Raw genomic sequence first — 15,842 nt, 5'->3', positions numbered from 1 at the left:
CCTTTTGATATATTTCATTTATCTTACAGAAAGAAGAGGATTCTCTGCCTGTTCTCTGGTGCTCTCTAGTTGCCCACCCATATCCCCTTCCCTCCAGCCCAGGACAGACTGGCATAATCTTCCAAGACTGATGAAATCATAGAATCCCTACAGTGCAGAAGGCGGCCATTCAGCCCATTGAGCCTGCACCAACAACAATCCCATCTGGCCCTACCCCGTAACTCCACATACTTACTCTGATATTAAGGGATAATTTAGCATGGCCAAACAACCTAGCCTGAACATCTTTGGACTGTGGGAGGAATCCAGAGCACCCAGAGGAAACCCATGCAGACACAAGGAGAATGTGCGAACTCCACACAGGTTGCCAATTCTGATCCAGTTTATGCCTGGAGGTTTCAACACGTGACCAATCGACCTACCTGATTAAATTGTCTCCTTACTTCCATCTACAATCATTCTAAAGCTAGTAAACAAAAGGCTTCAAAACAAATACAAAAAAAAAGAGTTTTTAGTAACACTTCTGTGACTTTTCACCACATTTCACACAGCAGCAAGCCGGAGATTAACCTTTAATTCATGGAGATTTCAGGACAATCCTGATGCGTTGGCAAGTCAAGTGTGAGTTGAACTCAACCAGTTTCAGTGGTTAAGTAGTCTCCTGTTCTAGAGATAAATAGATGCAAACATGTGTACCGACCAGACTGAGGATAGTAAACTCCAATGCGAATCATTCATTCTCTCATACATCTCCTTGCCTGGCTGTGCCATCATTTGGAGATGCCAAGTGAACAACACATGCTTTGGCACAAGGCCAGACAAGGATTGGAGGACAAGTCAAACTAGATCAGCTTTGTGCAACTGATCGCCTCAAGATTAATATTGGCAGAAACATGAGAAGAGATTGTCTCAGACAGCTAGAGAATGATGTTTCATGTGGGAAAGAGCCCAATGAATTCTCCTGTCAGTATGCAACACTGTTATTGTTCAGATTCTGGGAGAATTTGTCATATGCATCAATTTGTTCAACTCGCTGTCTTGTACGTTGTATATACACTTGACTATACAATGACATTGGTGAAAATAAATCATACCTTCTTCCCTAAATAAAAAGCTGAAGTGAGTTTTATATTGAATTTGTGTACATTGCAGGATTTACCACAATTTGACTTTGAGCATTTAAGGGCTGACTTTAATCCTCCCTCCCCAGCAGGAAGAGTGCAGTCAAAGGGATAAAATGGGGGGTTGTGCTGTATTCCCGCTGTGCTCCTAACCTCTCCCCAATGATTTATATTTACCTAACATTAGGCACAGAAAGGTCACCTGCCCCATAGATTCATAGAATCTCTACAGAGCAGATGGTGGCCATTCAGCCCATCAAGTCTGCACCGACAACAATCCCACCTTGGCCCTATCTCTGTAACCCTACATACTTACACTGCTAATCCCCCTGACACTAAAGGGCAATTTGGCATGGCCAACCCATCTAACCCACACAACCTTGGACTGTGGGAGAAAACCGGAGCACCCACAGGAAAGCCATGCAGATGCAGGGAGAATGTGCACGCTCCAACCAGTCACAGATTTATACAAACACCAGCCACAAGTTCCTCTCCAAGTCACACACGCCCTGAATTGGAAATATAACACCATTCCTTCACCGTCAGTGGGTCAAAATCCTGGATCTCCCTTCCTACCAGCACTATAGGTGTACCTAAGTGACATGGACTGCAACAATTCAAGAAGGAAGCTCACTACCATCTTCTCAATTGAAAGGGGTCCCTGGTGCTGTGGGGCAGCAGTGCCATCCACTGCTGGAATGAGAGTTGAATTTCATAGAATCCCTACAGTGCAGAAGGAGACCATTCGGCCCATCAAGCCTGCACCGACGACAGTCCCACCCAGGCCCCGTCTCCGCACCCCCACATATTAACCCTGTTAATCCCCTTGACACTGATGGACAATTTAGTACGGCCAAGTAATCTAACCTGCATATCTTTGGACTGTGGGAGGAAACCGGAGCATCCTGAGGAAACCCACACAGACATGGAAAGATTGTGTAAAACCCCATTGAGACTTTGGCAAAAGAGCAGGCCAGAGGCTGTGAATTCTGCGGAGGGTAACTTACTGCCTAATTCCGCAAAGCCTATCCATCATCTACAAAACATAAGTCAGTAATGTAATGAAATACTCTCTACTTGTATGAATGCAGCTCCAACAACACTCAAAAATTTCAATACCATCAATGACAAAGCGGTCCACTTAATTAGTATGTCATCCTTCACCATAAACATCCAACACCAACACACAGTAGCAGCAGTGTGTACTGTCTACGATCTGTGCTACAGGAACTCACCAAGTTTCTAATTGACAACATCTTCCAAACCCACAACCTCTACCACCAAGAAGGGCCAGGGCAACAGGTGTATGTAAACACCACCTGCAGTTTCTTCTCCAAGTCACACACCATCCTGACTTGGAAATATATTGCTATTCCTTCATTGTTGGTCGGTCAAAATCCTGGACCTCCCTTCCTGACAGCACTGTAGGTGTACCTACACTGCAGCAATTCAAGAAGGCAGCAAACTACCACCTTCTCAAGGACAATAAATGTTGGCCATGCCAGCAATGCCCACATCCCATAAAGGAATATGAAAAAAAGGGAGAGGTGATGTCATGGAACAATTTACCTCTCATAAGAATAAGAATTTGAAACTTGAGGCATTGTGGAGCAGAGGATGAATGCACGTCAGCGAGGATGGGATAACAGACAAGTAGGACATGTTCCAAGATACGACATATGTCATTAAGTATTGGATGCAGGGGGTTGGAGGATAGAAGCTGGTGGAAAGTATTGGAGTAATTGAAATAAAAATAGAAAATGCCAGATAATCTCAGCTATTTTGGCAGCATCTGTGGAGACAGAAATTGAGTTAACTTTTTGAGTCCATGTGACCCTTCTTTAGAACACCATACAGTCCTGTAAGGGGGTCGTATGGACATGAAACTTTGGGTGATAGTTAGTGGGCCTGTGCACCGAAGATGGAAATTCCATTAAGGCTGCTAATTCTTGCGAGAAGAACATAAGAACACAAGAAGTAGGAGCAGGAGTAGGCCATCTATCCCCTCGAGCCTGCCCCACCATTCCATAAGATCATGGCTGATCTGAAGTGGCTCAGTTCCACTTTCCTGCTTTCTCCCCATAACCCTTAATTCCCTTGCCTACCAAAAACCTATCTACCCGTGACTTCAATATATTTAGCGAGGCAGCCTCCACCACTTCAACGGGCAGAGAATTCCAGAGATTCACCGCCCTTTGAGTGAAGAAGTTCCTCCTCAACTCCATTCTAAACTGCACCCCCCTTATCTTGAGGCTGTGCCCTCTAGTCCTGCTGCCCTTTCTGAGCGGGAAGAACCTCTCCACCTCTACTCTATCCATCCCCTTCATCATCTTATACGTCTCAATAAGATCACCCCTCATCCTTCTAAACTCTAACGAGTACAAGCCCAGTCTATTCAGCCTCTCTTCATAGTTCAACCCCCTCAACTCCGGTATCAGCCTAGTGAACCTCCTCTGCACTCCCTCCAAGGCCAAAATATCCTTGCACAAGTGCGGCGACCAAAACTGCACACAGTACTCCAGCTGCGGCCTCACCAGTGCCCTGTACAGTTGCAGCAAGACCTCCCTACTTTTATATTCAATCCCGATCCCTGGGGCACTCCACTAGTCACCAACCGCCAATCAGAATAGCACCCATTGACACCCACTCTCTGCCTCCTATTAGACAGCCAATCCTCTATCCACGCTAACACCCTACCCCCAACTCCATGCCCCCTAACCTTCTGTAATAACCTTTCAGGATTTGCGCCAGTGAGATCTCCGTTTGAGATACCAACTCTGATGAAGGGTCATCTAGACTCAAATCGTTGGCTCCATTCTCTCCCCACAGATGCTGTCAGACATGCTGAGATTTTCCAGCATTTTCAGTTTTTGGCTCGGTGTGAGATTTTTCTGTTCCCTCGCTGGTGACATAATCAGGTTCACACCAATGAATTTAAATTTAATTAAAAGGCTCAGCATCGTATTGTCCAGCTCTGTGGAATGCTCCCTCCCAGCAGCATAACGTTATTCCAGCACAATTCATCACTGGTTTCAAAAACCACAACCAGTCAAGATGACCACACTGGGAGGACGGAGGTGCCTGGAGGCCCCGGGGCTTGAGGCCCAAGGCTGGGCACTACCCCCTGGCACTTTGGCGGAGTCCACACCAGAGTGACGGCATAAAGCATGCCCGCAGATTTTTTTTTGACTGTGTGTCAGAAGATCTGGTGAGAAAACATGACTGTGTTTCTGGAGAGAAACACATCAGTTTTCAGTCAGAACCAGGCATTTTGCCATTTTTTAAAAAAATGCTGTCCTTTAACTCTGTTTCTCTCTGCAGATACTGCCACACCTGCTGAGTTTATCCAGCATGAGCTGTTTTTATTTCAGATTTCCAGCATCCACTGTACTTTGCTTTAATTGGAGTTATTGGGCGGGATTTTACAGCCTCACTTGAGCAAGACCGGGAATCCGCACCCAAGGTCAACAGACATTTCTGTTGTCTGTCCCTCGCCTGCTCCAATTCCGTGGCGGGCAAGGCGATAGAATTCCAGAGATTGAGTCTGGAGGTGGCAACAGAATGAATAAATATTGCCAACATCTGAATTTGTTGTATTGAGAATTATTGGTTAGAATCTATTACTTATTACTTTCCTATTGCTTTTAGAACTACAGGTAACAAAAATCATGAACCTGAGAGATTCTTGTAGATATTTACCTAGTTACTGTTCAATATAACCTGTAACTGGAGGTTTATACACAGTCCATGTGGAGGAAAGATTGTTCTGATCTGTTTTTATTGCAAAATCATTCAGACAAAGAGTCTGACATCTGTATTGCTGCAACACATAATAATCAGAACAGTTCTTCCTTCATGTTTAGTACTTCCAAGTTACAGATAGGTACCCAGATGCAGTTTACACCAGTCCATGCTATGAAAGGTTGAGTCTGTAGTTCCTCATGTTTTGCTTCTTTCCCACTTAAACATATCAAAGCTTTCTTTCACATTTTGTTTCAGATCACCGGGTCAGTGCATCGCTGGCCATGCTTGCAAGCAAATTACATCACTAAACACCACAGATTGCACAATAAAAGTTATGCCATAATCTTCATGATTTGGTGTTAAAACGAAGTGGTGAGTATAATTATTTCAAGAGCTGCTAAGAGTGCAGTATTAGAAAGGAAATTATCCAAACAATGAAAAAGCTGGGAGTGAACATGGCCTTCCCAAAATAGCCACACAATCGTCTCTGCCTTACTTGTCAGGAGTCCAGATAAAACAGTGCCAAGCACTGACTGACATCATGGCACACGTCACCAACTCACTGAAACACAATAGGACAGAGCCTGACTGAAGAAATGCACATTTTGTACAGGCGATGATCATACTTGGGTATCACGTCAATCTCGCCTGATTACATCTTGTGAAGCTCAACTCACACCTATCAGGATTGCATATATACAAATGCCATCATATGTTTGAAGCAGTTTCGAATTTACAAAGCTTCAGAAAATGGATCCTAAATTCAACTCATCTTATTTTCATTTTATACTTCTCAATTTCCTCATAATATCCAATATTAGTTTAATAGAACTGCTCTGAAAAGGTTTCCTTTTTAGAACCTGTGAAATGACACCTCAAAAATAAAAGGCCCTTTAAGGAACTCTGTCTGGTGAAATCCAAAACTGTACATATTTGGCTACTGATCAAACTCAGCAAGTTAATAAAAAGTAAACAGTGCATCTGTGAGGGTGATTTAAAGATTTGATATTTGATCTTAACTGCTACCTTCACCCTGCAAGAAAACACACAGTATAAGTAATGCTACTCCCGATCGCTTTCCATAGACTAATGCACAGGCGTGTGCTTGCTGGGTGAGACTGAAATGGCTGCATGTTTTGTTGGCCTGATTCTCACCATCCAGGTTTGTACATGAAGGATGCCTGCCTTGGTAGGGGTCTGGGGATTTGATCATCAATACAACCCACAGCAGAGAAAGGGAAAAAAATAAGGTAATCATAAAAGAAAAGTTTTCTAATTTACACCAATAAAGAAACAAAGGACTTGCACCTCAAAATGCTTTACAGCTACTGAAACATTTTTTAAGTGTTGTAGGGTAGGAAACATGACAGCCAATTTGCACACAGCAAGCTCCCACAAACAGCAATGTCATAAGTACATGTGATATTTTGTTGATATTGGTTGAGAGATTCAAATTGGCCACAATGCTGGGGAGGACTCACCAATGTTCCCTGTAAGCTCTGCAGTTCTGTGACTATGCAGTATAGTCCCTGTGCAGGCCACACCTGAGTCAGCCCCCATAAATTACCATGTCACAGCCTTTCAAAAAAATTTAAAGGGGCCATGTACACAAATATATCACCCAAAAATTCAAAAGAAATTAGACAGAAGTTAGGAGCACACCTACTTTTCTTCAAAATCATTTTCATCCAGTCAAGAACAGGGTGTAATATCACATTCAAAAGACAGCACCTCTGACAATGCAGCACTCACTCAGTACTGCACTGGAGTGTCAGTCTAGGTTTCGTTCTGCTTCTATCTCTGGAGTGGGACTTTGAATCAAGATCCTCTAGCTCAGAAGCAAAGTTGCAGCCACTGAACCAGGCTGATACAGTGAATAATGACTCCTGTGGTGAGGGTCCAGGATGCTGATGACAAAATGGAGCAAAGAATTGGAGAAAAATGAAGGAACTGTAAATGGCAACATGAACAATGTGATTGCGACTGGAATTCTCCAGCCATTCATGCCCCACTGTCACTGCCAGCGAGAACAAAGAATTTGACACTCAGCCACATCTTCATTCACCGCAGCGGGCCCAGAGAATCCGAGCTGCTGGCGAGATTGGAGAATCCAGCCCCACATCTTTGGTTACATGGGGATCAAAATACTTACCCTCAGAATAAAACAGACAATTTATTATGTAGAAATGCTACTTTGGTCATTATTTTGTTAGCAATTGCTGTTTGTTATTAAGAAACTTGATGCCAAATGGTGCTCAACATACAGTAAAGCAAATGACTGCACTCTGCAAAAGTACTTCAGTGGTTGTAAAGTGGTCTGGGACATCCTAAGGTCATAGAACGGTATTATATAAGTGCATATTTTTACTTTCCTTCAGTATTCATTTCATACCATCACAAATTACATTTAATTACTAAGAAAACCTTTACTTTTTTTATAATTTTGCCCATAAGTATTTGCTGTACTTTGTCTCAACACAAATTGAGCAAATCTGTCAGCCAAATAATAGGTCGTTTACTCCTGTTCTCTGAGATTTTATTCAGAAATCTCATGTATAAGGAGGGAGACAGTTTCTTAGCTCTGGGCAGCAGATTAAATCAATACAGTTCATTCAGTTCGACCTCTAGTCAGGTTGTAGATAAGTATGAGAAATCTCACTAAGTTATTCAGAATAAATGCAGACATCCACATTATTAATCAACCTGTAGAGAAGTTCCTTTAAGGAGAATGCACAAAGTTTAGGAGGAAAGAAATTGAAATGTGCTGGAGGAACTTAAACATTGATTTGATTTTGCAGTGGAGACCAAATAAATATTTTGTGACCGGCACTGTAATTCAGCTTGGTGGTCACAAAATAAAATATTGTTAAAGAGCAATTAGCTATGTTAAAATACTATTAGTCAGCTATGTGGTAAAAGACCTTTCCATAATTATAACTATGTCATAACATTATGGTGTTCACTTAATAAAAACCATAGCACTTTTTTTTCTTATGTGTATGAGTTTTGAAAGAGACTTTGCAACAGGATGTGGTTTAGCACTGAGCACCAAGCCTGGCCTACACCAGGTTTCCTGTTAGGCTGTGACTATTAAATACTGGGGCCGTTATCTCCCTGCTGTCAGGCCCGGCTAACAGTAACGCTTGTCCTTAGTGCCTCACTTCCTTGGTTTCTTACAGCATTTCCTGAGCACAAATTGATAAACCATTGACATGCTTTGGAAGGGGGAAAAAGGCACAGGAAGCTGATGTTTAAACTCTCAGTCTTCACGGGGCCTGGACGAGAGAGGAGAAAAATCTCCCAATTTGTTTCCTACAAATCTGGAGCTGTGCGAACTTCAGAAATTGATGCCAAGCGGTTAAATTGTCCCCGGTGAGAGGACGAAAAAGGAACGCTATCGTCTCTTCCCACACACAATGTGGATCGTGCAAAAAGTCAGTGCTGCTACCAAAACTGCCTGTCAGGATGTGAGTCTGCACTGCCTGTTGGCGTAGGCAGATTCACTGAGATTTTGTTTATTTTCTCTCCCTGAACTGATGGTTGTTTGCAGACAGCTCTCGTGTGGAGCAATTTGAGGCACAGATCATCCAAGTCATCTTGCTCACCCATGAAGAACAAGGCAGCAAAACAGAAAGGGAAACGAAAAGGTGCGAAGGACACGGCGTTTGGTTGCGACCTGGGCGACTACTTACTGAACTCTGGACAAGATGGTAAAGTAAAACAAAAACACCTTTATTCTGTTTAAAGTGGCTGCTTCTGAAGGGTGCTGATCTCTGCATGACAACCAGCGCTTCCCTTACTGCTGGGATGTTTTATTTCTTCAACTAAATCGTACCAACACTAACTAGGGGAGGATAGAAACTTAAAATCAAGCGGGTCCTTTGTACTTTACAGTCTGGTTTTAATGTCAAAATGTGAAACTTCAAAAGAATTTGCATGTAAGTCCCAGACGTTAGGAGGCTCTGCGGTTAATCCCAGTCAGTTGATTTTAAATGATTGCCTCTTCAGACAGTTGAACACTCCCCTGCCCGCCTCTCTGCTCCGTCCCTGTTCAACTCTACAAGTGGTTTGGGGGAACCGCGTTCACACAAGCGCTCCGTGTATTCCATACAATATGTGACAAGTCCGGCCAATAAAACATGCCTGCAAATCAATCGATGCAGTAACATGAGTAAGTGTCAGTGCATTAGCCAGGGACTACTACACTCGTACAGCAATTTCTAGGAACGGTGCGCTTTCCCCTAACACTGTGATCTGGAGTGATTTTGTTAAATCAGGCAGATCATCCGTCTGCAGCAGAAAGTTGTCTTGTGCCAATACATTAGAGAGGAGGCTGGCTAGCATTGGGGGTTGTCAGGGCCAGTGTGGAGTCACCCACCGCCCCCCGGTCTGTAGACTGCAGTTGGGAACGATTCCGACTGATTTCCAACAACAGGTCCGAATCTTTGGCTGGTTCCCAAACAGCTGGCAAACACATTTCTCTTCGTGACTGCGCGATTCAACGATGCCGGAATTTGACGGCTGGAAACTCTCGGCTGCTGGCAGGTGGAAAAAATAATAATTTCTGCAAAAAAAAGGGGGGTAATGGGGGCTTCAAATGAGGCTTGGGGGCGGCTGGAGAGCATATTGCGTGGGGGGAGTCCCCTTCAGATTTCTTGCAGGTCATGTTCTCCTTTAGAAATTCGATCCTGATTATCAGCAAGGACTCAGCAAGCCCCCACTGATTGCTGAAGGGACAATACCTCATGTATAAACACGCACACTCCTCTAACAATGCATCTATATTACACATGAGTAATCAGCTATTGCTCAAATCGAATTGTTTACCCAGAAGTGCAAGGAAGAAGCAAATCAGTCTGCCCCATTGGTTGGAGAATCACTGGAGATTGCTTATATCATCTCTCTGTCAGCCAGGGACTTTGCTTCCTGTTGGGTTTGTTGGGAAACAAATGTTTTCTTTTAGATTAAACTTCCATTTGTTTGAGCACTGAGCTCCTTTCCAAACTTGTAAAAGGCAATAGGAGTGCAGTGCTACATAAGGAAAAGTGTTTCATGTGTGTCCACCACCCAAGTTCAGTTACTGGCTGGTGCTCAGGAAGGTTAAATGATTCGAGTTTTTGTTTGCTCATTTTAGGGAAGAAGGTAGCCTCGATGGGCCGAAGGGCCTTTTCTGCACTGTATGACTCTATGATAGAGCAGGGGATGAGAAGCCAGTAGGGAGCAACATTATTTGTATTTACCCTCAGGGTATTTATTGCAATTCCATCCAAAGTTCAGAGGGCAAAGTGTCACTTTCAAAGGCCTGTTAACAGCGAACTAGGAGACATTTTCACTGAATGATAATTGGAAGATATGAGAAAAATAATTCAACAATATTTAACTCCAGTTCACAATGCAACGGAAAGTGTGGTCGCATTTATGTCCATTTTTAGACCATAGTCTGCAGTGCCCTATCTCCCTTGAAGGTATGCTGAATGCCATTTTGGAAGTAGGTAACTTTTAGATGTGAAGAACATCCACCAGAAACAGGCATTAGACACCTTGAACATGCCAAAAAGGGACTGACAATCACTTATACAGCCCTGATTGAAATTGGTGTATAGCTGCACAGAATTTGTATCCAGCCTGCAGAGTTGGTCATCCAAGCCATTGCATCCCCAGTTATGCACGAGGTAGGTGGTTCTCTGCCACGCACCAATTGGCTCCTCATCATCTAACATCAATGCTACCCTTTCATTTTCAGTGCTCTGTTATTGGTTTTGGCTTTCTTGTTTTTCAAAATCATCTATGCATTATATGTTTCTGTGCTGCTGCCTGAGAAATGACGTGTTGGTCTGTTGAGAGATTCAATCCTGCTTTGCCTCAAAGGTTGACTTTTGCCTATGAAGGGAGTAGTAAGAAGCAGACTTTGTGACTTGTTAAGACAGTTAAGCACAACCAATTGCTGTGTGGAGATGCTGATGAAATCCAAGTAATCTGAACAATAGGTGATGCCCAACTGTGAAGTCTTGGGCTGTTTTGCTACATTAAAGGCACTACATAAATGCAAGTTATTTTTGCTCTTCCCCAACCTCTGAAGGCTTTGTACTTTCTAAGTTGTCCCTAACAAAGAATTCAACAACAGTATTCACATAAGCAGTATCCAGTCTCTCATCTGATGGCCCACCAACTGGTTCACACTGCAAGGTTTGGTGGAATGCCAACTTAGTCTTTATACCAAGATCAATTCCTTCCTGTAGCACATTTCCCTTGCCATCTCCTTGCTTGTTAATTTCATTCTCACAGTGATATTATTTGCAACATCCTCATTACCATTTCTCATAGTGAGCACATTGCTCTTGCGTATATGCTTAACATCTCCTCATTTTCTTCATGCCACATAACTCTGACTTTACACACTGACAATCAAATCCTGTCCTTCCCTCACACAGAATTCCTTCTGGATCTGCCGACAAGTCCAGACAGTCATGAGGCAATGCTGACCAGATGTCTGGTGGCCTGTCAAATCACTTGCACCTTTTGTAATGTTGAATTAAAACCACTCATATCTCATCAGGACAGGGGCTGCCAGAAACTGATATCCAACAGCAGTTCTTTGTACATACCGTCAATCATTTATCACTCTACAGCTAGGCAAAGAAATCACTGACACCTACTACAGTTAAGCTATTATTAGCAACTCGAGAAATGTTAAAGGCTGATTGTTATTATTGTTTGGAATGGGCTGTGTCTTTTTTGTTTCCACGAATGAAAATGCGTTCCCTGAACACATCTTTGTAGGCCACACCTACCCACAATTTTACTGTGTTTTTAGATTCCAGTGATAAACCTCCCCTCGACTTCCTTTCTCAAAATAGAGTGACTGGTGGCCCTAGAATATTGGGAAACCCAAATTAATGGTCTATTTGAGAATTGCATTCCCTTGCCGCATAGTGAAATTGGCATTTGTCAGTTAGGGGGGGACTGAGGAGGTTAGCCTGCTGCACTTCTGATTCTGCAACTAAGGTCGAAATCCAGCTAAACCAATAGGATGGAAATCTCATCTCAGTAATGTGTAAGGACTTTATACGAGGCATGGTGGCACAGTGGTTGGCACTGCTGCCTCATAGTGCCAGGGACCCAGGTTCATTTCTGGTCTTGGGTGACAGTGTGGATTTTGCATGTTCTCCGCATGTCTGCATGGGTTTCCTCTGGGTGCTCCGGTTTCCTCCCAGAGTCCAAAGATGTGCAGGTTAGGTGGATTGGCCACACTAATTTGTCCCTTAGTGTCCAAAAATGTGTAGGTTTGACGGATTAGCCATGGCAATGTGTGGGGTTATGGGGATAGTGCAGGGGAGAGGGCCTGGGTAAGATACTCTGTCCGAGAGATGGAGCAGACTCAATGGGCTGAATGGCCTCCTGCACTGTAGGGATTCTGTGGGATTCAATGAAATGAATTTGGTTTGTCTCCAACCAAGTTTCCATTGGAATGGAATGAAAATATCTCTCATGTGGCATAAGCAGGCACTAAACTGAGTGGCAATCATGATGGTTAATTGAGGAATAAAAGCTGTGGCAGTCCAGGGGCACATCTGTGGTTGGGACTAACATGCATTGTTGGGGAAAAGTGCTTCACACTTAATTCTGCTATCATTGCTCACTTACCTTAAAAAGGGCAGAAGCTCACCAAAATAACTGACAATAACCATTGTTCAGAGTGGATCTTTATTAAAACAGTGTCAGAATTAGTCAAGAAGGGAAATCCACACTCACATATGTGCCTGTATTGTGCTTTTATCAACATTATTACAGAAAACTACAAGAAATAAAACCAAGTCATCAAGTCGTGGAAGTTATGAATTGTTGTCTTCAAGAGCTTGGGATCCATTTGTGATTTTGCTTCTGTTATCTTTGGGTTTCTGCAGACAACCTTTATAATGCTTTACAAAACATGCATATGCTGTGACAATTCCTATAGCAAGGAGGAGGAATATTTTGAAAGCTGTGCAGTTATGAAGTTGTTTTTTTTATTCTAAAGATAGTATTTATTTTCTGCCATACTCCAAACTCGTATCTGGAACAATCCATAAAACACTTGCAATCTAGTTTTTGTGAAGGTTATTCACAAAAACTTTAGGTTACAGTATTGTATGAAACACCACAAAATATTGTGATGTTTCATACAATTATGCCTTTTATATTTTTCTTATATTTGCCAGTCAGAGTATATAAACTGCCATAGCCTGGATACTTCTTTACCTGGCTTGCATTGCCCCACTCGTCATCAATGGCATCAGTTTTATCAGCTATGGCTCAACTGATAGCACTGTCACCTCTGAGCATGAAGTTTCTGAACTTGAGTACAAAAATTAAGGCTGACACTCAGTGCAGTACTGTTGGATGGCTACACTATCAGAGTAGTAATGCCTTTCAGATTGCTTTCTCAGGTCAATGTAAAAGATCCCATGACATGATCTCAGAGAAGAGCACAGGAGTTATTCCTGATATTCTGACCAATATTTATCCTTCAGTCATCAGCACAAAAGCTGACTGTCTGCTCAGAATCACGGTGCTGTTTGTGGGAGCTTCCTAATGCAAACTGGCTGCTGTGCTTCCTGCATTACTGCAGTGATGACACTGCTGAAGAATTTAATTGTCTGTAAAGGGCTTTGCTATATTCAGTAATCATGAATGGTGCGATATAAAAACAAGTCTTCCTTTTCTCCATGTATTTCCTAGGATGTGAGCATCTCTAGCAATGCTGGTATTTATTCCCCATTTCTAACTGCCCTTGAAAAATTGATGGTGAGCTGCCTTCTTGAACTGCTGCAGTCCATATATTGTAGATACAACCACAGTGCTGTTAGGGAAGAAGTTCCAAGACTTTTGACTCAATGATAGTGAAGGAGCAATAAAATGCTGGCATGTCGGGATGATGTGTAAATTTGAGAGGAACTTGCAGGTGGTATTGCCCCTGTCAGTTTGCTTACCCTCATCGTTCTAGGTCTTAGAGATCACAGGTTTCAAAGATGCTGCTGTTTTCTTTGCATTTTCCAATATTATGATGAATATTCAAAACCCACTCGGGGTCAACAGTAAGATAGAGGGCAGGTGAGGAGCATTTTTAAAAACTCATTCAAGGAATATAGGCTTTGCTGACTAGGCCAACTTTTATTGCCTATTTCTAATTCCCTTTAAAAGATGGTGATGAGCTGCCTTCTTGAAATACTTGTATTACTCAAAAAAAGATTGCCATCTATCTCCCAAAGTTATTGCCTTTAGATATCATTAAGCTGGCAACAACCTGGCTATTATGAATGTTGCCCCCTATGTTATTTCATATACAGTAAACAGATACTGACACTAAAGAGTATCAGCTTTGAAGTCCACCCCTGTTTGTCGTTAGGTAGGCTTTCTTTTGAACTGCTGGTATTGGTTCGATATGACTTCTTGTTAGGTCAGAGGGCTACTTCGCAGGGAACTGCAGCAGGCGACAGTGCAGAGGGACCTCGGGGTCCTTGTGCTTGAGTCGCAAAAACCCAGCCTGCAGGTGCAGCAGGTGGTCAGGAAGGCAAATGGGATGCTGGCCTTCATAGCGAGGGGGATTGAATATGAAAGTAGGGAGGTCTTGCTGCAGCTGTATAGGGCACTGGTGAGGCCGCAGCTGGAGTACTGTGTGCAGTTTTGGTAGCCGCACTTACGCAAGGATATTTTGGCCTTGGAGGGAGTGCAGAGGAGGTTTACTAGGCTGATACCGGAGTTGAGGGGGTTGAGCTATGAGGAGAGGCTGAATAAACTAGGCTTGTACTCGTTAGAGTTTAGAAGAATGAGGGGAGATCTCATTGAGACGTATAAGATGATGAATGGGATGGATAGGATAGAGGTGGAGAGACTCTTCCCGCTCAGAAAGGACAGTAGGACTAGGGGGCACAGCCTCAAGATAAAGGGGGGGGGCGGTTTAGAACGGAGTTGAGGAGGAACTTCTTCACTCAAAGAGTGGTGAATCTCTGGAATTCTCTGCCCGTTGAAGTAGTGGAGGCTACCTCGCTAAATATTTTTAAGACGCGGGTTGATGGGTTTTTGATAAGCGAGGGGATTAAGGGTTATGGGGAGAGGGTGGGAATGTGGAACTGAGCCACGACAGATCAGCCATGATCTTATTGAATGGCGGGGCAGGCTCGAAGGGCTAGATGGCCTACTCCTGCTCCTATTTCTTATGTTCTTATGTACTTAAGTTAAGCATTGACCACATTTGTGCAGATCTATAAGCAAAACCAGGTAAGGACTGTAGGTTTCCTTGTCGATAGGACAATGAACACAATTCAAATTCTCAAACAGCCATGGTGGGATTCACTGCTCATGTTCTAAGGATTGTGAGTTCAGGTCTCTGGATAGCTGGTCCAGTAATGAAACTTTTAAATAGCCAAATGGACTCATGTGACAGAAGCAACTAAATTGTCTGCTCAATGAACAATTTAAGAACATGCATCAATTAGTTATTCCACCTCCCCAGAATATATAGAGCAATCTTTAGAAATGCATATGAACATAGATAAATTATACTAACCACAGAAACAATTTTAAAGGCAATAGTCATATGGCGGAGTTTGTGGGGGGAGGGGGAAGGTGCTGTCAGTAGGCAGTGTGAAAATGGTCACTGACTATACATACATGCAATCCCTGTCTCAGTGCTGATTCCTATTAGATTCATTCATTGATCAGTAAGTAAAAATCAGTTATACCTTTCAAATTTGGTTCATCCTTTCATGGAACGTGGGTGTCGCTGGCTGGGGCAGCATTTGGTGCCCATCCCTGATTGCCCTTGACCTGAGTGGCTTGTTAGGCCATTTCAGAGGGCATTTAAGAGTAAACCACATTGCTGGGGTCTGGAGTTACATGTAGGCCAAACCGGGTAAGGATGACAGATTTCCTTCCCATAAGGACATTAGAGAATCCGATAAGTTTTATGACAATCAACGATGGTTTCATGGTCATCAT

The 15,842-nt window shown here is 43.1% G+C and overlaps 1 protein-coding gene across 1 annotated transcript in view; it reads left to right on the top strand.

Moving 5' to 3' along the window:
* The first annotated feature begins 7,981 nt into the window (after nt 1-7,981).
* The window catches only part of arhgap31 (Rho GTPase activating protein 31), a 99,202-nt gene continuing 91,341 nt past the window's right edge, over nt 7,982-15,842 (top strand). Inside the window, exon 1 of the mRNA XM_080203978.1 lies at nt 7,982-8,575. Within this exon, the coding sequence (XP_080060104.1) occupies nt 8,473-8,575 (103 nt within the window). The 5' untranslated portion in view covers nt 7,982-8,472. The remainder of the gene's footprint in view (nt 8,576-15,842) is intronic.

The sequence above is a fragment of the Carcharhinus amblyrhynchos genome, chromosome 15 (genome assembly GCF_965287045.1).
Source record: "Carcharhinus amblyrhynchos chromosome 15, sCarAmb.v2.hapA, whole genome shotgun sequence".
Lineage (NCBI taxonomy): Eukaryota > Metazoa > Chordata > Chondrichthyes > Carcharhiniformes > Carcharhinidae > Carcharhinus > Carcharhinus amblyrhynchos.
This window is presented reverse-complemented; position numbering and strand designations above follow the sequence as displayed.